This window comes from Otolemur garnettii, unplaced genomic scaffold, assembly GCF_000181295.1.
Source record: "Otolemur garnettii isolate 467f Iridium unplaced genomic scaffold, OtoGar3 scaffold00038, whole genome shotgun sequence".
Taxonomy (NCBI): domain Eukaryota; kingdom Metazoa; phylum Chordata; class Mammalia; order Primates; family Galagidae; genus Otolemur; species Otolemur garnettii.
The window spans coordinates 164,230-189,399 of record NW_003852433.1 but is presented as its reverse complement, the minus strand read 5'-3'; the positions used below and the strand labels follow the sequence as shown (position 1 = coordinate 189,399).

Here is a 25,170-nt window from a genome sequence, read left to right as displayed (position 1 = left end):
TTCACAGACATGCCAAAACATGTCTCTAGTCATTGTCAAGGTAAGAACCCAGCAGTTGGGTTATTTCTGGAAACTTGTGGGCTCAGTGGCCCAAGAAAACAAGTCTGAGACACACTTTACGCTGAAGGCCTGCCTCCTTTGCTGGGACAGCTGAGCATGATCCCACAGGTGTGCCAAGGGCTCTTAATTCCCTTGTTCAAAAAGTCTCCATCCACCCTGTCGCTTTACTTAGCAATAGCCATGAGCAGAGAGAGAGAAGGACAGGGAGCCCCCTCCTCAGATTCAAAGCTACTTCTTTCTTGGGGCAAGAGTCAGTGTGAACTGGGCCCTCAGGAAAGGGAAATTAATCAATCCCTCTAGCCTTAACCACAACCACCTGTTCAGGGGATGCAGAAGTCATTTTCAATCGCCCCCCCCCACCCAGACTTTTCTGTATTTCAAAATTCTCCAATGGAATCTCTTTGGGATTCAAAAATAAATTCAGAGTCACTAAGCAAAAAATGATGTGAGAACCATGGCTCAAAGATGCCACTTCCCCAAGGCCGCCCTCAGAGAAAGAAGCCACAGTTCCAGGCCACGGGAGGGCCACAGACTCACCACAGAAGGAGATGATGTGGCTGCTGTCCTCGTGGACAAACTTGCGTGTGACAGCTTCCTCCATGATCTGCTTCACCTGGAAGGCAGAAGCAGAGGGTGATGGGGGAAAGACCTAATGTGACCAGGGTACAGACCCCCTGAAATGGCTGGGTCACTTCCTGTGAGCCTTTCCACCATTTTACTTATTTGTTTAGGCTCTTTGCACAGCTGGCTGTTGCCTCTCTCAAGCATTACACAAAATATCTCCTTCCCTGACTACACTATCCAAGGCAGCCCCCTCCCCAATCTGGCCCCTATTATACTTCCTCTAATTTAGAGGTGTGGTCCCCAACCCCTTGGCCAAGGACCAGTACAGGTACCAGTATGTGGCCTGTGAGGAATCGGGCCACACAGTAGGAGGTGGGTAGTGGACAACTGAGTGGAGCTTCATCTGTGTTTACAGCCATTCCCCATCACCTGCATCACCCCCAAGCTCCGCCTCCTATTGGATCAGCAGCGGCATTAGGTTCTCATAGGAGTGCAAACACTACAGTAAACTGCACATGCGGGATCTAGGCTGCGTAGTCCTTATAAGAATCTAATGCCTGATGATCTGAGGTGCAGCAAGGTGGTGGTGCTGGTTGTGTTGAGACTGTCTAAATGCAGGAAAACAAGTTCAGGAGTCCCACTGATTCTGCATTGTGGTGAGCTGTATAATTATTTCATATATATAATGTATTATGATGTAGTAACAATAGAAATAAAGTACACAACAAATGTAGTACACTTGAATCATCTCAAAACCATCCTCCACCCGCCCTGGTCTGTAGAAATATTGTCTTCCAAGAAACCAGTCCCTGGAATAGAAAGAAACCACCTCAACATGATAAAGGCCATATATTGAAAGTCGACATCTAAAATCAGACTCAATGGTGAAAGACTGAAAGCTTTTTCCTCTAAGTTCAGGAATAAGACAAAGAGGTCTGCTTTTACCTCTTCTGTTTAACATCATACTGGAGTCCTAGCCACAGCAATTAGCCAGGTAAAAGAATAGAAGGCATGTAAGTCTGAAAGGAAGAAATAAAATGATTTCTGTTCAAAATTCACATGAAGTTTATGTAGAAAATTAAACATGCTATGGAAAAACTGATAGAACTAATGAGCAAATTCAGAAGAGTTGCAGGATACAAAATGAACACCTTCAGATAAGTTGTGTTTCTATACACCAGTAAGAAATAATCCAAAAGGAAATTTTCTTTTAAATCCATTTATAATAGTATCAAAAAGAATAAAATACCTAGGAACAAACTTAAGCAAAGAAGCTAAAAAAACACTGAACACTATAAAACATTGCTGAAAGAAATTTTAAAAAGACACACAAAAAATGGAAAAGCATCCCATGTTCATGGATTAGAAGACTTAATATTGGTAAAATGTTAACACTACCAAATGCCAACTTTCCTCATCATTTTAAGAGTGGCCACCTCCTCCACCCAATACTCAACATTCCCCCTTTCTGCTTTCTCTCCAAATTCCTTCCTGCCTCTACCATTTTCTCTGTTTTGCTTACTTACTTTATTCTCTGATTCTCCCATTTAGTGGGCTATGAGACCAAGAATTTTGTCTATGTCACTTGGTACTGCATTCTCAAGACCCAGCGGAGTGCATAGCACACAGCAGGTGCTCAATAACTTTAACTGAATGTCCACTTTTTATGGAAAAGTTTAAAAGGAAGTAATACAGGTAAAGCATTTAGCCACAGTGCCTGGTGTCTGATCAATAATCAGCAGCATTTTCCTAATTCTCCTAAGCAGGAGACACTCCTGCTTCCTGGGCCTGGAGCAGGTCATCTCTGGTCTGTGCACTGCAGTTCCCTGTGCATCATGCATGTTTTATTCATGTAAAATCAAATGAAGAAGCAACAAAATTAACCTTGCAGGGGAAACACCCCCACCAAGGGCAATCTGATGGGATATGGAAAGAAGGGATTTTGCCTGGTGGTGAGGAGGGGGAAAGGGTTACAAGCAGGTTGAATGCAGAGAACAACAACTCCATGTCCTAAGTGTGTCACAACATGCAAACCTCTCTCCTTCCCACCTTGCCTCAATGGGCCATCACAACAACTTCAGGAGAGTACTCTCTCCACTGACAGAAAAGGAAATTGAGACTCTGCAAGCAGGGGACACTCTTCCAAGTCAGCTTAACCAGGAAGTTTCGAGGCCAGGCCTCACACTCAGGGCTTGACTCCAAAGCATAGGAACAAGGGTCAGTAAATCTTTTCTGTAAATATCTAAAGAGTAAATATTTTCTGCTTTGCAGGCCATATGATCTCTGTGTCAACTACTCAACTCTTCTTTTATAGTGTGAAAGCAGCCATAGATAATATGTAAATGAATGGGCATTGCTGTGTCTCAATAAAACTTTATTTTCAAAATCAAGTGTAGGGTCAGATTTGGCCTGCAGGCAATAGTTTACCAACCCTGCTCATAAATGCAGTGCTTGGCTCCAGCAGGCTGGTCTACATTGCAGCTCCAGCCAAGGGAACTGCTCCACTGTTCTGAGTCAAGGTCCAGACTCTCTGCCCAGGTGGTCCACAGTCTGGTATAGGTCTTGGGGTCAGTGCTGACGCAGTTGACAACCCTTCACACAGTGGGTAGCCCTCTTTCAAGCAGGTTGTATCCCTCCTGCCAATATTCTCATGTTCTTTGGAGGTGGCCATCTGCTGTTGCTGTCCAGAGTGGCTATGATACAAAGGCAGGCCACCTGCCTGGGTCCTTCTCCAGGGTGAGGGCAGAGACTGCAAGGCCCCCTCTGAGCCTTCCATAAAGGAAGCCATGAGCTTCCTCAGGACATGTGGCAAATATCAGGCTTTCTCTAAGAGCGTATGGAGGTGGTGGGTGGTAGGAGGTGACAACCTTGGAAAGTTCTAGCTCTGTCACCAACCAGTCTGTGCCCTCAGGCTGGCACCATCCCCAGAACCTCAGTTTATCCTCTGGCCTCAAAGACATGCCCAACTACCACTTGGCATTCCTTTCCCTTGAAATGCCCCTACCACCCTCAGGAATCTGATCCTGGAAAGTGGCACCTTCCCCACTGTCAGGGGCTAAATTGTGTCTCCCCACCTCAAAATTCATATCTTGAAACCTTAACCCCTAGGACCTCAGAATGTGCTCATATTTGGAGATAAGATCTTTTTGGAGGTCAAATGAAGTCATTAGGGTGGGCCCTAATCCATTATGGCTGGCAGGGGGAATAGGGGGGCAGTAGGGGGGATGTGAGCACTGAGCTTCTTGGCTGAGTTCCACTGAGGTGATATGTGAGGTACAGCCATGTACGACCCAGATGTGGTCAGGACTGCCCGTCCTCAGCTGCCAGCCCTTGCCTCAGGTGCCCAGAGAGCCTCCTCCAAGGTCTTGTTCCTTCCCAGAGAGGACCACATCTGATGACGGTTGCTGTGAGGTAAAGGTATTAAGGCACCTTTGCCTTAATATAGGAGAACAGGGACCATCCCAGCTTCCCTCGGAACCCCCCATGGGGCTCACTGAGGCTTCCACTGGAACCACACCGTAGTCAACTTCTCCCTCTGCCATTCCTGCTCGCCTCATACCCACTCAGCCCCACACTGATCCTAAGAAAACTTCCTCCTACACTGCCAGCACTCCGACCTCAGTCTCCTTTAAGGACCGCTAAGTGGCAATGTGGACCCATCTGCACAGCCATTAAGAGAGATGCACTGTAAACCGTGAGAATTGCGAATCTGGCTGGGCAGGAGGGGGAAGGCCAGCCCCACTAATCCAGTACCGTCTAGCTTTCAGTGCAAGGAGTCAGAGGGTCTGCACGATGACAGGGCCAAGGTACAAGCTGTGCAGGACAGCAGAGCTGATCCCTCTGATCCAAGAGATTCAGAATCATCTGATTGAAAATGCAAATACTTGGGCCCCACCCAAGAACTAGGGAATCAGAAACTCTTGGGTGTTTATCTCGCCAACCAGATGATGCTCATGCTTTAGAGAATTTGGCCAGCAGGAAAAGGAGAAAAGGGGAGTGGAGGGTGCATGGGAAGGGGGGGGGGCAGGATACGGAACAAGAGCCGACTCAAGTGTCCCTGAGGAAAGAAGGGACTTAGCAGCCCCAGCTCTTGTCTGGGAGCCTCCCACACCCACCCTCCTTCCCCTAACTCTCCCTCCCACCTCTTTCACGCCTAAGGGAGGCAAAGGTTCCTGGATCCTCCCTGCTGATACCCCTGGGGTACTTCATCCTTCCCTGTGGGCTCCCGGCATTCTTCCCTCTCCCTCCCTCCCCGTTAGTCAACAACCCTTTTATTAAATTCACCTTAATATATTCACTTTGGAGGAACCATCTGTTTCCTATTGGTACCCTGACTGTATACAAGTCCAAATTCCGCAGAGCAAAGAAGGCTGTCTGTTTATAGCTGTGGATCTTGAAACTAAGAGAGGTTAAGCGCTTCTCACAAGGACACAACTGGGAGGTTGGCTGCAGGTAGGAGGGTAGGAGCTGCAAACCTCTTGACTTGGGAATGGATTGGAGTGAAGCAGACATGGAGGTGGGGATGCAATACCAAGGGTGGATGTAGTCCTCAGCCTGCAGGAGGACTTAGCAAGAGAGGACCCCTTCCCTCCTCTGCTAGTTACCAGCTACCAGCTGGGATATCACCCCAGAAATTAATAACAGCCTTATAGCCTGAGGTCAGGAGAGGAAATTAAAAAGCTTGGTGATTAGCAACGGGGGTGGAAGCCTCCCTCTGAAACCCTCTGAAAGCTCTGCAAAAGAGGACATTGTCTGGATGCAGAAAGGAAGAGGACGCTGCCCACCCTTGCCAGCCCCAGGGACAGACCAGACCCTAAGCAGGGAAAGAAGGCCAGGCACGCCTGGAAGGAAGGGCCTAAATCCCTCCACTTGGAGGCTGACAGACCCCAGGGCCTCCGGGGTGATCTGGGGGCAGGGGGGTGGGGGCAATGTGGCATCCTGGCTCATTCAAATCCTATGTGATTTTCTAAACTTTGGCCCAGGAATCACACCTGGTTTGGGAAGCACAGAGGCCGTGATTGTGGCTACATCAGAGTCACACAGACCTGCATTCATACCCCAGCTCAGCCAAGTCAAGCCCCTGCTGGCTTTTCTGTCTGTGCTTCTCTAAAGTGGAACCCTGTACCTTTGGGTTGTGGTAAGGATTAAATGTGATGTGAGGTGTGGAAGGGCAGGTGGGGCTGGAACACAGGAGAAGCTCACTGCTTGCCTTTTTTGAGCACTATGTTCCAGGAACTGTGTGTGAGCATAATAATCCTGATGAGGTGAGTTCCCAGATGATTCTATTTTACAGATGGGGAAACAAGCACAAAGATACAATGTGCTTTTTAATATGACCTGTCCAGTGGGGTCATGAAGAAGTGCTAGGAATCACAAACAGGGTCCTGGTTCTAACAAATACCCTGGCTCATAGCAGAAGCTGCAGGCCACTTCAAACCCAAAGCTTTTGTTGTCCCCCAGCTCGAAGTAATAGAGTATGTTTACCAAGTTCCTTCCATGTGCTCTGTGTAGAGAGTATCTTATTTAATCCTCATGAGAGCATTAAGATCCCCATCTTAAAGATGTTCAAATTGGCCAGGTGTGGTGGCTCAGAGAGCTAAGGCAGGTGGATTGCTTGAGCTCAGGAGTTCGACACCAGCCTAAGCAAGAGCAAGACCCTATCTATTAAAAATAAAAAATTAGCCTGGCATCATGGTGGGTGCCTGGAGTCCCAGCTACTCAGGATGCTGAGGCAGGAGAATTGTTCAAACCCAAGAGTCTGAGGTTGCTGTGAGCTATGATGATACCACGTCACTTTACCCAGGGTGACAGAGCGAGGCTTTGGCTCACGGGGAAAAAAAAATAAAGATGTTTAAACTGAGACTCAGAGAGTTTATGCACTTTCCCCAGGGTCACACACTCATGAAAGGGAAAAACTGGGACCTGAACCTAGACCTGTCTGACAGTCTGACCTACAGTGGTGCTCCCAGCCCCACCTAGCACTGGGTAATCTGAGAGCCCAAGGTGCTGGGAAGCCAGTGGAAGGAATTCCTTGGCTTTCCCAACCCTGGGACCAAAAGAAACATTGAACTGAGAGTCAGGAGATCTGGGTTGCCCAGACAAGACTGTGCCAACCACACCCTCTTTTAGAAGAGGGAGCCCTCAAAAGTCAAGAAGCTTTTATTCCTTTGCAGAATCTATTCTGCAAGGTCCTTCAACATCTGCTTGTTCCTCCAATGATAGGGACCTCACTCCTTTTGGAACCAGTGTATCTGCACTAAGGACAGGCTGTCAGGAGGCCATTGAGAGAGGCTAAGAGTCCAGAATGCAGAGTCACCTACCTAGGCTTGAACCCTTGGCTACTCACTAGCTGCATGATGTTGGATAAGTTTCCAACACCACGTGGATGTAAGGCTTACTCAAAATCCTAGAGATAGTACCTGGGACACACCAGAGATTGTGCAAATGACAGGGACTCTTCAGAGGACACTGACTATCCAGCTCACTGCCTGACCTATAGCAGGTGCTCCTGAACTCTGGTGCAGGGCCTCTGCTGAGGAGCTCGGGTCCACCTTCTGAGAGCTTCCCGCCCACGGACAATCACCAATCAGGGCCGAGCTGGCCCTAGCCATTCAGAAACCAGCCCCGCCCTTCCTTCTCTCTCTCTCTCTCCTTGCAAATATTTAAACAGCATAAAAGGAGGATTAATCTTAGGAAGGTGTCAGGGCTGGTGGTTGCTGGTTCCAGGCAGGGAAAGATAGGCCAATCTGGGAAGCCTACAATGACTTTCTCTTCCTCTAACCTGCCACCTTCCCACACCCAGGTACCCTCCTACTACCCACCTTGGACTCTGCCAAGTTCCAAATTCATCCCTGGCTCTCCTTCCCTCCCACACTGTGCTTGCTGGGTTTACTCCTCCCAGCCTGGGACAGGACCTATGTGCCCCAGTGTGTGTGCATCTGTGTGTGTGTGGCCTGTCATAAGGATTATGGAAAATATGAGCAGAGCGACTCACACAGGCTCCAGCGCGCAGCTGAGGCCACCTCAACAGGGGCACTACAGTGAAGTGAGGACGAACCTGGAAGAGCCACCACCCCTAGGCCAGACTCCATCTGTGCCATTCACTAGGTAACCTTCAGCCTCAGTTTCCTCATCTGTGAGTAGGGACAGCACCCACATTACCCCACAAGGCTGCCACTTGGGGATCCCATGAGCAAAACATACACAGAGCTAGAATGGGCTGGGCACAATGTGAGTGCTGGGGAAGTTGTAGCTGCCAGGTAGCCACGTCTCCAACCCTTTTGTCAGGGAAGTGGGGGTGGCTTAAACGTGTCCCCATTGGAGGGGCTTCCTGATCACCTTGTCTAAAATAGAATCTCATGCCTGCCATCTGCTCTTGCTTTGTACTTTCCTTAGAATTTATCACAGCTTGACCTTTATTCATTTGTGAGCTTATCTACTTAGCATCTATCCCTCCCATGAAGACTCTGAGCCCCTAGGACAGCATCTGGGCACACAAGAGGTGCTCAACATATGTTGGTGATCACTCTGTATCAATAACACAAATACTACACAGCTCCTGCTTGTTACCAAGCTCAGTCCCTGGTAGTACCCTGAGCCCCCGTGTCTCCTGGTCACATGGATAATTGTTTAAGACTGGGATCAGCCACCTTGCACTGTAGGAGCATTGAACAGCAAGTATTTCAGGGCTTGGGGTAGGTCTGTCTGACAACATTCGAGGACGCCTTGTTGAATCTAAATTTCACATAAACAAGGAATAATTTTTTAGTGTAAGCATGTCCTGAGTATCACATGGAGTATTGCATGGGTTATTGCTTATTTCTCTGAAGTTCAAATGTAATGAGGTATCCTGAATTTTTATTTGCTAAATCTGGCAAGTTATTTTTATTTGCTCAATGTCTATTTGTAAAACTTGGCAAACCTATTTTTAGGCCGCCTAAGTCTATGTCTCCAAGTCTTCTGTTTTTACAACTCTTTAAAATATAAAAAAAATAAAGCCAAAAAACACATTCTTGGCTCAAGGGTGGACATAAAGACACACAGGGACCTCTGGTTTAAAGCACCCAGTGCAGCACTTGGGTGGCACACAGGATACTAAGGCCTAAATAAAAATCACCCAAGCTGTCCCCTGCTCTTCTGAGGCCCACCACCTGAGTTGTGACTCAGAGTGACTCCAATCGCTACCCTGGGGCCCCACCCAGGTGGTTGGCTCTTGGCCTGGAGGGTGACAGAGGTGGAGTGAGTCCCCAGGGACTCTGACTCTTATGTATGTAAGCAACTGGCAGTGGAGAGGATGGTTAAGTCAAAATGCTGGCAGGCTCTACAGGGTGGCTTTAAAAATAACTCAGCATGTGGGGAAAGCAGGGAGAAAAGAAGGGTGACTCAAAGGCCCCTTGACAACCACTGCTTAAGGAGGTGAGGGAAGGCAGCCTGTGTCGCTCTGCCTCCCTTGCAGGAACTTGGGACTCTCAGGACAAGATGCACTCACCTTAGGAAGCCTATGTCTCCATCCTTACCTGGATCCAAGTCCCCAAAGGTGGCACCATGTGCTTACCTCTGTGCCTTTGCTCACGTGGGGTGTCTGCCAGATGCCCCTCCATGCGTGCTCCAGCTGGCTTACTACAACTCAGGCTTCAAACTTCAGCCAAAGTGTTACGTCCTGCTGAAAGCTTTCCTGAACTGCTCCTCCCCCAAGCTTGGACAAATGTCCTTCTTCCAATATTTTGTGAACGCTTCCTTCCCAGAATGTTGTCACCAAAACTGCTGTCCATTCACTAGCTATTTCTCCAGCACTCCTGGTTTCATGCACCAAGGAGCAAAGCAGACACAGTCCCTGTGTTCACGGAGGTTACAGTCTAGCAAGATGGCAAGGCATAAAGGGAAACACACCAATGGGTAAATAATTCCAATGTGAGACCCATTCTCTGCAGCAAAAGAACTGGGTTCTATGAGAACAAATAAGAAAGAAACTAGACCTGATCGGGTAGAGAGGAAGGGCAGGGAGGGCTTCCTAGAGGAGGTGATGGCTTAAAATCTGAAGGAGTAGAAATGAACTCTCTGAGTCTCAGTTTCTCCGACTCTAAAGCAGAGGGAAAAGTCCCTCCTGTCTCTTAACCTGCAGAGCCACCTGGAGCCCAAGGGAAGAGCCAGATATAAGGGCAATGGGACAAGGAAAAGTTCTAAAGTGCCCCAAGGCTTTAAATGCTTTAATTTATTATGGGTGAGGTGAGAGTTGGGAGGGGGAAACAGTATTTTGGGAAGCTCCAAAGCACAAAAGACTTGGGGTGGGGGAAGGGACAGTGGGAAGGGGTGGTGCCAACATGTAAGCTGTGACTGTTTCCATGGTGTGACCCAATCTTCCTTTCCTGTTGACTCCTGGCTCCTCCCAGAACCCAGAGCTCTGGTCCCACATCTCAGTCCTTCTGTGTGACCCATGTGATTCCCACCTCCTGGCCCTTGCTTGTGCAATTCCCTCCATTCCTGTCTCTCTCTAGCCCTAGAAAAACCTTCCAATCCCCTAGGACCAAGTGACATGCCCCTCTTCCAATTCCCTCCTGAGCCTCCCACCCCGAGTTGACATGATTCCCCCTCTTTTGGGTCCCTACAGTAACACCTGCTGCAGGTCCATGAGCATTAGGGTCTGGGATCAGACTTCCAGAATTCCCATCCGGGTCTTGCATGCATGACCTTGGGCAAATCATGTCCCTTCTCTGAGCCTCAGCTTTCCCTCCTGTCAGCGAAATGGGTGATATTAGTTATCTGCCTCACAGGTATAAAATAATACACTTAAAGCACTTAACACAATAGCTACCCAGTGAGTGCTTTAGACATTTGCTTTAAGTAATAACAGCCAACATTCATTTAAAAAGTGTGCACTGTGTGTGTCCCTGTGCTTAGGGCTTGATCTTGCCTAATCATCATAGTAATTCAGTGAGATAGGTACCATTAGCCCTTCCATTTTACAGGTGAGGACACCGAGTCTCCGTCAGGTGAAATGACTTGTCCAAGAGCACAAGGCTTGGGAACAGCAGGGTGAGACTGAAACCCAGGATTATCTATCTGCCCTGCACCAAGCCTGGCATACAGAGGGTGCTTATGAGGCACCCAAAGGCCCAGAGATTCGCAAGCACCACAGGTGTTGCTGTTATGATCCCCATTTTTCCCACTGAGAGAGCAGACCTGGGAGAGGCAAAGGCCATCAGATTTTTAGGAGGCCAGGATTTGAAGCAAGGTCTCCTGCTCCAGCGCCCCAGGTTGCACTGGGGACCCTAGCAGCAGGTTGGCCAACACACCTGCTCCTGGACCTCTGACTTTGGCCACCATTTTTCACAGTTCACTTCCTCCTCACCCCAGGCATCTCCTGACATCTATGCCTGTTCCCCAAAGAGAATTGTGGTAACAAAAAGAAACATCCAACCTTAAATGCCTACTACTTGTGAAAAAAGCCAATCTAAAAAAGCTGATCACTGTATGATTCCAACTATATGACATTGTGGAAAGGCAAAAAAATCACTGGTTGCCGGGAGGTGGAGGAAGGGAGGAGGGATGACTAGGTAGAGCACAGGAGTTTTAGGACATGAAAACACTTGCTGAGACAATGCAATCGTGGACCCATGTCATTATATGTAGGTCCAAGCCCACAGAATGCACAAGAGTGGAGACCCTAATATAACTTGTGGACTTGGTGATAATGATGTGTCAATGTAGCCTGACAACTGTGGCAAAAGTACCAGTCTCGTGGGGGATGCCGATGGTGGGGGAAGGCTGTGTGTGTGCAGGGGCTGAGGGTAGATGGGAAATCTCTTCACGTTCCGCTCTATTTTGCTGTAAACCTAAACCTAGCATAAAAAGTAAAGTCCACCAAAACAAAAAATAAAGACAAATGTTCTTTCCCTACCCTGCCAGTAATGGAGGATGTTGGCAGGGATCCTGACCTTCCAACAAACAGGCTAAATACCTCCTTCTCCATACCCTCAGCCCATTGTGAACTGCAATGGACTATGGCATCTTCACAAGGTGTCTGGTGGTGTTATCTCAGAAACGTTCCTCACTACCTCCACGGGGGGACATTTGGGGAACATCAAGTCACAGGGGCCCCATTTGTTTCTGATCAATCTTCCATGTCTTTCTTCCTCATTCCCAGCTCCCTGCCTTTCCTCCAATGTCTCAGGCTCCTCTCTTCCTCAGGTCCCTTGTTCTTGCTATGCCCAGCTCTCTGCACAGCTGCTCCTTTTCATCAGCTCAAGTGCCACCACCTCAGAGAGGCCCACCCTGACTGCCCAGATAAACTGCTGCCTTCCCTGGCCTCTCCCTGCCCCCCGCCATTGCTGTGCTCTCGTCCATTTCTATATTAATCACACTTCTTCATCTGTTTGCTTATTCACCACCTCCCTTTTGCCTCTATATCTGGCCCCCAAACCCTGGGATGCAGACTGGTCAGTCTGTAGCCTGTTAGGAACCAGGCTGCACCGCAGGTGAGCAGCAGGTGAGTGAGCAAGTGAAGCTTCATCCGTATTTACAGCCACTCCCCATCACTTGCACTGCCACATCACCACCTGAACTCCACCTCCTGTCACAACAGCGGTGGCATTAGATTCTTATAGGAGCAGGAATCCTACTGTAAACTGTGCATGGGAGGGATCTAGGTTGTGCACACTCTTTATAAGAATCAATGCCTCTGCTCCTGTCTATGAAAAACTGTCTTCCATGACACCAGTCCCTGATGCCAAAAAGATTAGGGACCGCTAGAGGGTCAGCTCCAAGCAGGCAGAAATCTCATCTGTGTTCACTGCTCTCTCCTCAGCATCCACCAAAGACCAGGAGCTCAGCAAATGCTGGTGATTAGATCAAAGCTCCCTTTTTTGGACTCTTCACCTGTAGCTCCAGGACAGACATGGCCCACCCTCCTGCTCACACCCTTCTATTCTTCTCATCACTTCCACATGGCACAGATAATGAAAGCAGTGCCCCAGGAGGGTGCTTTACAGCCCCTGCGATGGGCATGAGAGGGGAGAAGAAAGGAAGCGAAAATGATAAAGTGGTGGCCAGTGGATCTTCAGGGTGTTGGGAAATCCTTCTTCCAGTTCCTCCCCACTAACAGGTTCTGGGGCTTCTCGGAAAAGCAAATGCCTCTAACTCAGCTGCTGCTAGCCTGGCTCGAGTTAATGGTTTACTGACATGCTATAAAGAGGTGCCAAGCACTGTTTCCTGACACTCCGAGGACCAGTCAACCTGCCACCACCCACAAGGTGTAGTGTTTTACAAACAGGCCTCCCCTTACCACCCAAAGTTCCTCAGACATCCCCTGACGAGAAGGTCCCCTCAATGTGTGATTCTGGAGCATTCACCTGAGGGCATCTGGGCATGAAAGTGCTTCAAGCTGAAACACCCAGGCATAGCCATCCACTGGAGAGGGTGAAGCTAGGAAGACACACCTCCCCTCCCCGCCTCTTTTCATTCCCAGAGAAATCAACCAGCATGCTGCTTATCCCCAGCCCACACCCTGGAGACCAGCCAACTCTCTCCTGAGTGCTCTGTCCACTGTGTTCAGCTGGACTCCCGTGGCAACATGCCCCATCTCCACAGACCCACAGGCCTCATGGGATAGGAGAATGCACACAGACTACAGCGCATACCCACCCACTGGAAGATTGCCCAAATGTGGGATGGAAGGAGGGGTCTGGGCAGCTGTGGAAAAATAAGAAATGAAACTCCCAGATGGTTGCTTAAAACACACTGGTAAACCAGAAAAGGGACTAATCCACTTTCTCCTTACCTTAGAAGGAAAAGCAGTCCAATATTGTCTACAGTCCAATATTGTCTAAAGGTTGCTTTGCATTCCGTTCAAATTCTGTCTCCACCTCTTGCCAGCTGTTTAGGGCAAGTCACTACATCTCTGTGGGCTTAATTTATGGTAATTATCTGTCAATCGGGACAATGTGTATAACTTCCTCTCCCAAGATGTTATTTTTTTCTGACATGAAATAAATTAATGCATATTAAGCAATAATATAATGTCTAGGACATGGCAGAACTTTCTGGAATTTTCTGTACCTGTCCTGTCCCACATGGTGTCACTAGCCACATGTAGCTACAAAACAATTGAAATGTGGCTAATAAGATGGAGAAATTGAATTGTATTTTTATTTTATTTTAATTATGTTTTTATTTCAGAATATTATGGGAGTATAAAAGTTTTAGTTACATGCATTACTTCTGTACAGTTTGAATTAAAGTTATAAGTGTGTCCATTCTGCAGGTAGTAAGCATTATACCTGTTAGGTGTGAATTTACCTCCACCCCTCCTCCCACCTGCTTGATTTCCACTGCATTTTAATACTGTATGTATGCCTGAGTGTTGATCATTTAGTTCCAATTTTAAAATGAGAAATTGCATTTTGAATCCCATTTAATTGAAATGTAAATAAGCTCTTGTGACTAGTGACTAACATATTAGACGGGGCAGGTTTGGAATATAGTAGGTGCCCAAGAAATTATTATTATTAGGGGGTGTTACTATTTTTGTTAGAAAGCTCACTGGTTTAGAAATTAGGAGGCACTGGTTCATTTCTGCATATATCAAGGACAGAAAACTATAACTTATTCATTTTTGTATCATATCATCTTGCAGGGTGTTAAGGACTGAGTGTTTGTGTCTCTCTCAAGAGTCATGTGTTGAAATTCTAACCCCCAAAGTGATGGTATTAGGAGGTGGGCCTTTGGGAAGTAATTATGTCATGAGGGTGGACCCCTCTTGAATGGAATTAGTGCCCTTATAAAAGGCACCCTGGGCGGCACCTGAGGCTCAAATGACTAGGGCGCTGTCCCCTATGCTGGAAGTGGTGGGTTCAAACCCAGCCCTGGCCAAAAACTACCAAAAAAAAAAAAAAAAAAGCACCCAGTGACCTCTCTTACCTGCTTTCCACCATGTGAGGATACAAAGAGAAGTCAGCACCCAGCAACCAGAAGAAAATCTGATTATGCTTTGGTACCCTGATCTTGGACTTCAGCCACCAGAACTGTGAGAAATATATTCCTATTGTTTACATAAAAGCCTCCCAGTCTTAGCACTTTGTTATGTACTGAGGAAGACCCAGGGTGATCCTGAACCTTATTTGGGTATTTGTGCTGTGGAACCCTTTACAGGTACTGATGAAAGCTTAGATCTTCTCTCCACATGGGAAACACAAAGTCCTTGTACAATTTCAGGGTTTGCATATCCCTAGAATAGAAGTCCTTGATCCAGCAGACACCTGGCACACAGCATGAGCAACACAAGCAGAGCCTGTGGGGACACTTCCACTGTCAGAGGCTGAGATCCAAATGTTGCTGCCTTACTCCTCTGATGTGGACATCTGTGGTTTGTCTGCTTGGTTTCCATCTCCCTGTCTGGTCATTTCACCTTGACTCTCCCCTGGTGCCCTTTCCTTACTCTCACAAGGCTGACTCCACCCCCACCTCTGCAGACTTGACCAATCAGGGCAATCTGTCCCACTGTGATTGGCACAAAAAAAGCATGTGACCCAGGCTTCTTCCCGAGAGACCTAGTCCTCACACTTGTTAGAACCACTGGGAAGGGGATAGTTCTCTCTTTTGCTGGGATGCCAAGCTGGCAGATTGTGCTCTGAGATCTGCAGAACAACACTCTGTCTCCCCATGGTACCATGTTTCCCCGAAAATAAGACCTACCTAAAAATAAGACCTAACCGTTCAATATAAAAAAAAATAAAATAAAAAAAAAAAGAAAAAAAAATATTAAAAAAAAAAAAAGAAAAAAGACCTAGCGGGATTTCTATGTATTTGTTAACTATAAGCCCTATCAGGATAATAAGACCTAGTGATGGGCGTGGCTATGCATTTCAGCATGGAGCAGTAAGGAAGACTGGAATACCTTTTATCTGCCCCAGCTCCTTTCTCCCAGCCATTGGCACTTGCGTGGGTGCCCGTGTGGTAACCCCGGTCGCAGGCATCCTATTGCGCACGAGGGAACGGCTAGGGGAAAGGAGTTCATGCATCACTAGCGCCAGCCCCACCAACAAGGTTGGCTCCCCCGTCAAGTTCCAGAAGATGACTTAACTGTATTTGAATAAATGTAGATTGTTATATTATACTTAATAAAAATAAGACATCCCCTGAAAATAAGCCCTAGTGTGTCTTCTTGAGAAAAAATAAATATAAGACAGTGTCTTATTTTCAGGGCAACATGGTAAGAGGCTGAGCATAAAAACAACATATAGGAAGGCAGCCATAGAGATGGAGAGAGACAGTATCCTGGCAACATTATTGGAACTCCTGGATATAGCTATACCTGAAACTGAAGTCACCCCAAACCTCCCAGACACTTGAATGAAGAAACCCATTTTAAACCTCTCCTTCCCTCTTCACTTGATATTTATTTATTTATTTATCACCCTAGCCAGTTTTATTAGGGTTTATCTAACTTGACATGGCATAGAGTCGATGAAAACAACTTGCTCTACTGCTTCTCAGCTGTGTGACCTTGATTCAGTTTCTTAACCTCTCTGAGCTTTAATTTCCTTCCCAGTAAAGAGAAGTTGCTACTTGTGCTGGCTCTCCTGAAGAATGATTTGTAGATAAATGAGATAAAGCAAAGCACTTACAGCAATGTTTGGTAAATGGCAGTTGCTATAACTTTAATTTACTAATTAAGCATAATTTACTAAACAATAATAATAATAAAGGAATTAATTGAATGCCCCAAGTATCACCAATCTCTTAACTCTTAGGGCTTCAGTTATCTGATTTTTATTTTATTACTTTTTTTTTTTTTTTTTTGAGACAGGATCTTACTCTATTTCCTGGGCATGAGAGCAGTGGTGTCATCACAGTTCACTGCAACCTCCAACACCTGGGATCAAGTGATCCTCCTGACTCAGCCTTTCGAGTAGCTGGGACTACAGGCACATGCCAGCACACCCGACTAATTTTTCTATATTTAGTAGAGAGAGAGCCTCTCTATGTTGCTCATGTTGGTCTCAGACTGTTGGCCTCAAACAGTCCTCCCACCCTGGCCTCCCAGAGTGCTAGGATTACAGATGTAAGCAACCACAACTGGCCAGTTACCTGATTTTTAAATGGGACACTCCTGAAAAAGGAACTCCTGATAAATACCCACCATCTGAGTTCCTACCAAGTTGAACAAAGAAAAATGCACAAAAATCTACTCATCTCCCATCTTCTCATACTACACATCACTAAAAGAAAAAAATACATGCCCACCGCTCACATCTGAGTCTAGTACTCTCAGCCCCCTCACCTGGGGAGCACAGCAACTAAACAACAGGGCCAAGAGACTCACCAGGGACTCTGACCTCCTAGGCTCAAAGATTATCTCTATGGAGCTTATGAGCAACCAGCCCCAGAAGGAAAACTCAGCTGACCCCAGGACAGCAATACAGCCATCCAAGATTCAGCCCTCTGACTCCCACACGAGAGCTTGTCCCTTTGGACCTCAAGAAACACCTCTGCCCATTCATTCTGCAGTTCTAATCTGGGGGCTGCAGCACTCCCCCCAGCCCAGGGCTTATTCAGGGGGAGGAATATCTCATGCTGAGAGCATCTGCCGAGTTCAGATGTTACTGGAAAGGGCAGCAAAATGTTCTTCTGTGACTGAGTCCATCTTGCCCCCTAAATGGTGAGCCAAGCCCTGTGCCTGGCCCTTCGATAAATGCTGCTGACTGCCTGACAGTGCCAGCACAGCAGCACTGCTGCATGAATGCCCTCTCTGTGCGACACCTGAGTAAACTGACATCACAGAGGTTCACCCAGCTACTGAATGGCAGGGCCACAATTTAAACGCAGGGCCACCTGGTTCCAAAACTGGACCCTCTTCCCCACTCCATGACCTTAGCAGAGCTTTTCACCATATGTGTGATATTGGCTCTAGCTCCAGAGTAATAAAGAGCAGGAATCTGGAGCCAGGCCCCTCAGGCTGGACCACTGGACAAGTTACTTGCCATTTCTGTGCCTTGATTTCCTTACCCATAAGTGAAAGGGCTTTACTCACTTTATGGGGTGTGAATATAAACAAGGTCATTTATATGAAAGGTTCAGTATATGCTGTTTTTTTTTTTTTTATTATTAATCTTTATCCTATTTGGAAGTCTTTAGTTAAGCCCTGGCTTTCCCTGAATGGACTGAAAGTTCCCACAAAGCCTCATCAGCTAGAGTTCTAATAAGGCTTAAACACTGAATTGGCAAATTCACAGGAGACAAAACGTTGAAGACTTGGCTCTCAGAAAGTGTTGCTGGCCAAATTAGATGAGTTGATGTTCTTAGAGTTCTGGAGCTGTCTGACCTCATCCACTTAGAAAGCAGGAAAATGAGCCTAGGAGAATGAACCTGCTTTGGAAGCCACACAGATTGATAGGGGAAGAAGCATAATCAGGGCTCAGATGTCCTCACTTCCTACCCTGGGTTCTGCAGCCAGCAACTGTGGGTACCTGGAGTAACAAAAATACGCTTTCCTACCTACCAACCAGCAACAAATGCTACCACCAGCTCCTGGGACGCCTTGTGATGTCACTAGGGGAGACAGTACAAGAGACACAATCAAGCAAGAGAGCTAGAGTCTCTCCGGCCACCCTCACCACATCGAACCAGGGTGCCCCAGCCTGTTGCAGACACCCATTACTACCAAAAGCTCCCAGGTTGCCAGAGACCTGAAATTATATCAAAGTACATCACATGAATATGGCTACATTATTCATTAACAGAATTTCTTCCCTCTTTAGCTCACAAATGTGACACAAGCTGATCTGACTCCATTCTGCAAGTATTAGAGAGCCCCAAAACAGGCGTCTGGCATTCATGCATTCATTCAACCTCATGCATTTTTCTGTCTTTTCTTTCCTTTCTCTTTTCCTTTCTTTTCCCTAGACATGGTCTCACCATGTTGCCCAGGCTACAATGCAGTGGCTGGTCACAGGCCTGATCATGGTGCACTGCAGCCTCAAACTCCTGGGCTCAGGTGACCCTTCTTCTTCAGCTCCTCAAATAGTAGGGATTACAGGCACATGAATTTTTGGAGCCTTTACTCCACATGGTGGCACAGTGGGGAGTGTGGGGAGTAGAAGGTCCTGTGATTTCCAACCCAAGAATTGAAAGGTCAGCAAAGAACAAGACAGACATTTCCTAACTTGCCTCATTACCGGTGTCTCTATTTCTTCTGTACAGTTCTAACCCAAACCCTTCCTTGCTCATAAAACCTCATCTATAGCTCCCCACTATCTGCTGGGGCAAGTCCAAATGCTGCAGCGAGCCCTGCTCTGTCTCCTTTCCTGTCTCATCTCCTTCCCCTACACAGACCTGATCCCAAGCTGTGTTTCCAGGGGCTTGTCTGAAGTTCATATTCCCCCTACTGCAGTGCCCTCTGTAAGGCAGGGGCATCAGGCTACCCTCAGATGCTGGCAGGGTGAAGGTTGAATCCTGGCTTCTGGTGGACTAACTGTGTGGCCTTAAAGTAAGCCATGTGACCTCTCTGCACCTCCAGTTCCTCATCTGTCCAGGAAAGGGGATGATGACTGCCCTCTTAGGCCTGATGTGAGGAGTGGAAGAGACAGTGTTTAGGAAGCACTTGGCACAGTGCCTGGCACAGAGTAAATCCTCCATAACAGGCAGAATTAGGAATGTTATTACATGGTCCAATCTCTGTCCTATGGCCGCAACTCACTTTAGAAGAAACAGACGCATTCTCAGGGTGCGGGGTGGGATGTCTTGTGCATTCCAAGAATGTGAGCAGCATCATGGGCCTCTTCCCACTACATGCGGCAGCACCCCCCAACTGTGACAACCAAAAATGTTTCCAGACATTTCCTGTCCTCTGGAGCAGGACTGACCAATTTAGCAACACACACTTAAACTAAAAACTTACTCGTTTATCTGAAAGTCTGATTCAATGGGCTAACCTACATGTTACCTTGCCAACCTACGAGTGGGAGTCAAGACTGTCCTCCTCCTTAAGAACCACTGAGTTAGAGTAAAACCATGAGGGTGAGGGATAGTGTGTGTGGGGGAGAGGTCTCCATAGTAACATAGACTGCTTCTCTTACCTTTCTTTGACCTTTCTGGCATGTCTGCCTTTCTCTCAAAACCCACTGCCCCCAACCCAGAGGCTGGGAAGCTCAGTTTCCCTAACTTAACTCTTCTCAGCAGATGTGCTGAAGGACTCGTAATCAACACCCTTCCATGAGCTGCAGTGTGCAAAGCTAAATGCAGCAGCTCCCCCGAGCACCTACCTCATCTCCCTGCCTCCCTTCTGGGCTCCCCTCTGCTGCCCACAAGCCCCTACCTTTTCCTCTCCAATTAACTGGCCTCCTAGGCCCAGCACCCTGGAGGCAGGAAAACAAAGCTGTTAGTCACTTCCATTATCAACCTGCATCACATGACTAGCTCCTTTAATGGCAGTTGTCATGGGAACGGGAAGCTAGTCTCTTCTCTCGCTCCGGGAACCAAAACAAAATTAAGGGGTTAGCTCTGGGAGGGCAGAGCAAGCCAGGAAGGAGCCAGGAAAGAGCTGGGTGGATATGACAGGAGGAGACTATGCTGAGGACACCCTGTCTCCAGCTTTTCCTTGGTGGCACTGGGGAAAGAGACAAGATTAAAAAATAGCATGCTTGCCCTGCAGAAGCTCAGGCTAACACAGTGGGTGTTTTAACAGGGTTTATCCTACCTGCTGAACAATTTTCATCTGTTATGAATAGACTAAAACCCAGACACTCTGGAAGGTGAGGACAGATCTTATCCATGCTCGGGGAATCAACACGTAGTCAACATCAGCTCCACCCTCTCCTTTCTGTTCCCTCTGGCCTATAGCCCTCCCCATTCCTTTTCTTTCTTTCTTTTTTTGAGACAGTGTCTCATTATGTCACCCTTGGTAGAGCGCTGTGGCGTCACAGCTCACAGTAACCTCAAAATCTTGGGCTTAAGTGATTCTCTTGCCTCAGTCTCCCAAGTAGCTGGGACTACAGGCACCCGCCATAACGCCTGGCTATTTTTTTTGTTGCAGTTGTCATGGGTGTTTTAGCAGGTCCAGGCTGGGCTCCCACCCACCAGCCTCGGTGTATGTGAGCTATGGGCGCCACCCCCATTCCTTTTCTTTTGCTTTTAAAGTAAGACCTGGTGCTCTGCCTCCTCTGCAGCCTCACCTTTCTCCTTCCTCTCTGCTCCAGTCACTTGAATTCCTTCAAATTCAATGTTCTGTCTGGCCACAGAGCCTTTGCATATCCAGATCCCTCTCCCTGAGCTCCCCTCCATCCCATCATACCTTCACCTACTCATCTTCCATATACCTTCTGAAACATCCTGTCCTGGGCCCCTGCTCATGGTCAATGCTCCCTGTTTTGTGTTCTTGTGACACCTGGTACCTCCCTTCAGACCTCTGTGCTCAGCATGTCATTCTCCTTGTTATTGGGATTTAGCATCTGCTGGTGTCCTCCCCCCCCCCCATGGCAATGTCAGCCGCAGGAGGACAAGGATAGGCCCTGTCTTGTTCATTGCTAAATCCACAGAACCTAGCCCAGTGCCTGATGCACAACTCTCAGTAAATAAACACTTTTGGGATTTGCACCCAGCTCTGGGTGAGCCCAAAGCTCCTTCCTGACCTGCCTCATTGGTGCTGGGTCTTCCTGGTCTCCCAGATCAGCACTGGACAGAGCTTCTAGCCACAGAGCCTTTGCTGGACCCTTGGTGGCTGCAGTAGCTCAGGTCATCAAACTTGCAGAGCTGCTCTCCTTATCTAGAAAAGCTGACGGCTAAGGCACCCCTTCTAGAAAGAAGGGTGAGAAGTGCCTCTGGACAAGGCTGTGACACATAGAGATGTGGCTCCTCTGAACCCAGGGAGGGTGGGGAGAGAGAAGACATGACTTGACTCTCGGATTTCTAGCAAAGAACTTTCCTTTCCGTTTGACTGGAGACTCATTCGCTGGCATTGGGGGAGATGTCCACTGAAGAGGTAAGCAAAGGAAGGAAAGGGCATGGGAGGTTTGCTTTGGGGGACAGAGAATAGTCACCATGTTGAATAGGGGGCTCAAAGACAGAAGACTGGACCTCTTTCTACGTCATTGGTTCAGTGTCCCTGGAATGACTCATTGTCTCTGGGACACAGTATTCTTATCCACACAATGGAAATTATACCACCCACACATCCCAAGGTGAGGCATTGTGTAGCTATGGGTGGGCATGCCTGTGGTATGGGAGGGTAAGAGCTTGTCAGACAGACTTGAGTGGTAAGGCCAGACTCCGCCCCTTCTTGGCAGCATGCTCTTGTGCAATCAATCCCCTTTTCTGAGTCTACCCAGAATCCAAACTAGACTGACATGGACTATACCTCAAAGGACATCAGGACAAATGAATCTTTCTGAAGATGGGGAAACTGAGTCCTAGAAAGGGTAAAGGACTTGTGTGGGGCACTGAGGGAGCTGGAGGCAGGACCTCAGCCTGAGCACTCCCTAGATGCCTAGCTGACACTCTCTTCTGACTGCTGGCCCTTCTGCAACTGAACCAACCATTTCCTTAAAAACAAATTTACCCTAGGCAAAAACATCTGGGGAGCAACTATTACATCTTGGTCTGAACAAAAAGACAGCTGGTTTTTACCCTAAGGTTTTTTTGTGGGTTCACATACACCCCTCTCTTGAAATTACCATGAGAATGTTGTGGATTTGTGGGTTTGGTTGGGAATGGGGCTTACACAGAGTTATTTTTTGGTCTTCACAAGGGTTTTTACAAGGGTTGAGCTGAAAATTTCTGGGCCTTTCTGAGGGACCTCACGTGTCTCCTTATTTGAAAACACTAGAATGTGCCGTCAGCCATGGAGCTAATCTTTAAGCAAAATAGGACAGGCCATACTCAGACACACATCCACTTCCCAAAGAAGAAGAAGGGACAGCAACAGGTCCTGGCCTCCTGAGGCTGCCCTTGGTAGTTGTCTGATACTGTGCAGGGAGGGGCTCCTCAGTGGTGCTGGGCACTGTCACTACAGTTGACAGTCTCAGTACACACACACACACACACACACACACACAGAGCCGGGCACAGGGACCAGGCCCACCCACCAGGTCTGCAACCATGCAGCCTTGAGCTCAGGGCCCAGATGTGGCAGCAAAGGGGTCCCAAGCCGACACAGAGAGGGCAAAATGGACACAGTCACAGCCTTAGTCATTCACACAGACTCATGCATCACACGTTTCACACCCCCTCAAGACACACACGCACACGATTACAGCCTCACTCATTCACGACTCACACATCACACAAATTACACACAGAGACCCATACTCACAAAACCAGACACACACACACAGATATATACACACAGAGATACACCAGGTATCTCCAGGCAAATGCACAGACATTGTCACATACACATATAGCCACAAGTCCTCATCCATGCAGGCTTATGCATGCATGTACACACATGTGCTTAAGCAATCCAGGCATCCAAATGCTACCCGGGCCCCCACCACTATAAACTCTCTCTGCATGAGGGGGGGATGCCAATGTCTGCTAGCCCTAGAGACCAGACTGGGCTTCCCATTGGCACCAGGGAGACAGAGTGGAGGGGCAAAGGGTCAAGGAAGCCTGTCTGATTTTCACCCTCCTATGTGTAGGGTGGGAGAAGGAAGATCAGGGGACCCTGACTGCCAGGGGAACAGATGACCAGGGAGTCCCCTGGCTCCTGGAGGTGGCTCCAAGGACTGAGAACTTGGGTAGGGTAAGGGAGGGTTTAATTTCCCAAACTGAACCCCTCTGTTTTCCTGAAGACTGGTCCCCTTTTGGCATGTAGCTCCATGAGCGCCCCTCCCCAACCTGCCCTGCTCCCCAGCCCAGCTCCTCTCACCTAGATCTCCTGAGACCCACCCACCTGCTCCTACACAAGACAGGGGTCCTATCAAACGCACCCAGGTATGCCCCCTACGTTTGGAGGACCCATGTGCTGCGTGCACCCCCGCAAACAGCTTCCAGATATCCAGAGTCCCTCCATACTTAGAACCCCCCAACTCACTCACCATATCCCCAGCCTTGCAGGTGGTTAAGTGCCTACCGAGGTGAACCCCACTCCTGAGGTGGCTGGCCCCGCTGCCAGGCGCCACCCCTCCACAGAGACTCTTCTCCCCGCGTGGCTGCGGCTGCCCCCCACAGCGCCCCCCATCCAGTCACCTACCTCCTTCTTGACTGTGCGCAGCAGCCTCTGCCGGGTTTCCGCCTCTGGGGGACGAGACGGAGAAGCGGCGGGTCAGCCGAGGGGTGGGAGCCGGGGCCCAGGGCTGCCCTCCCGCCGCCCGCACGCCCCGCGCCCCCCTACCCGCGGGGGCCGAAGCCATGGCTCCACGCGGCGTTCTGAGTCCTGGGCGGCGGCAGCGGCGGCGGCGGCAGTAGCAGCGGCCACAGCGGCAGCCGTCGCTTTGGCCTGGGCGCTGCTGTTGCTGCAGGGGCCGCGGGGCGGGGCCGAGCGCGGAGTGACGGCCGCAGGGCGCCAGACGTCAGGAATGGCCGCGGTGGCCCCACCCCTCCGGAAAGCCGCGGCACCGCCGAGCAGCCCAGGTAACCTGCGGCAGGGTCCTCCGCGCAGAACACACACCCTGGCTGCTGCACATCCAGTGTCTGAGTTTGCAGAGGCGGCTCCCACTCTCCTTATCTGACGCCCCGTTTCCCTCCTTCTTACAAAAAAATGCATCTTGTTTACTGACCATCTGCTATGCACTGGGCTGGAGGAAATGATGGGAGATGGTGGGGCTGCTATTAACAGTCTCTGAGCCTCAGTTTTCACCATTTTTAAAATGGGAACAAAACGGTATAACATGAGTGTCAGAATGATCTGAAATTAAGTGAGATATTCACTGCAAAGCACTTAACACAGACCAAAGGGAAAATGACCAACAACCATAAATGGTAGCTGTCACTGCTGTTATTATTGTTGTTGATGTCATTCAAAGTCTTTCAAGGTGTACTGGCTATCGCTTCTTGGCCTTTTAGGTAAGATCAAGTGTAGTATCAAGCTATACTGGCTCTTTATCCAGAAGAAGCCAGGACTTAAAGTGCCTTCCTATCCCACGTGCAGGGTTACTGGGGGAGTGGGTCCTCCCAGGAGTTAGCCCCTAAGAGTTGGCACCTGTCAGCCAAGATCTCCAGGGCTGGGCAGGCAGTAGGCTCTGTAAGACATACTTTGTTTCACCCAGAGCAACCCCCACCCCACAAGTCCCTGACTGTGTCTACCCAGAATGCAACTCAGGTCAACAAATACTCACTGAGCATCAACTATGTGCCAGGTAACAGTGTGGGAAATTTCTAAGTGAGCAAGACAGACCAAAATCCCTGTCCTCCCAGAGCTTAGGAGCAAAACAAATAGTCAAATGATGTAGTATGTTCGAAGGTTCTGGAGAAAATCAGGCAAAGGAGACAGAACCCAGGAGGTGGGGTGTGTATTTTGAAATAAAGTGATTGAAAGAGGCCCAACGGAGCAGATGACATTTGAACAAAGAGGAAAAGGAAGACACGCTGGGCATTTCTGGAGGAAGAGCAGTTCAC

At 48.4% G+C, this 25,170-nt stretch overlaps 1 protein-coding gene across 1 annotated transcript in view; it reads right to left on the bottom strand.

The window, feature by feature from the left end:
- SGSM1 (small G protein signaling modulator 1) overlaps positions 1 to 24,035 on the bottom strand; it is an 86,126-nt gene extending 62,091 nt beyond the window's left edge. Inside the window, exons 1-3 of the mRNA XM_003789831.3 lie at positions 23,948 to 24,035; positions 23,807 to 23,850; positions 598 to 673 (exon numbers count right to left, since the gene is read on the bottom strand). Coding sequence (XP_003789879.1) covers positions 598 to 673; positions 23,807 to 23,850; positions 23,948 to 23,966 — 139 coding nt within the window. The 5' untranslated portion in view covers positions 23,967 to 24,035. The remainder of the gene's footprint in view (positions 1 to 597; positions 674 to 23,806; positions 23,851 to 23,947) is intronic.
- Between the last annotated feature and the right edge of the window lie 1,135 nt (positions 24,036 to 25,170).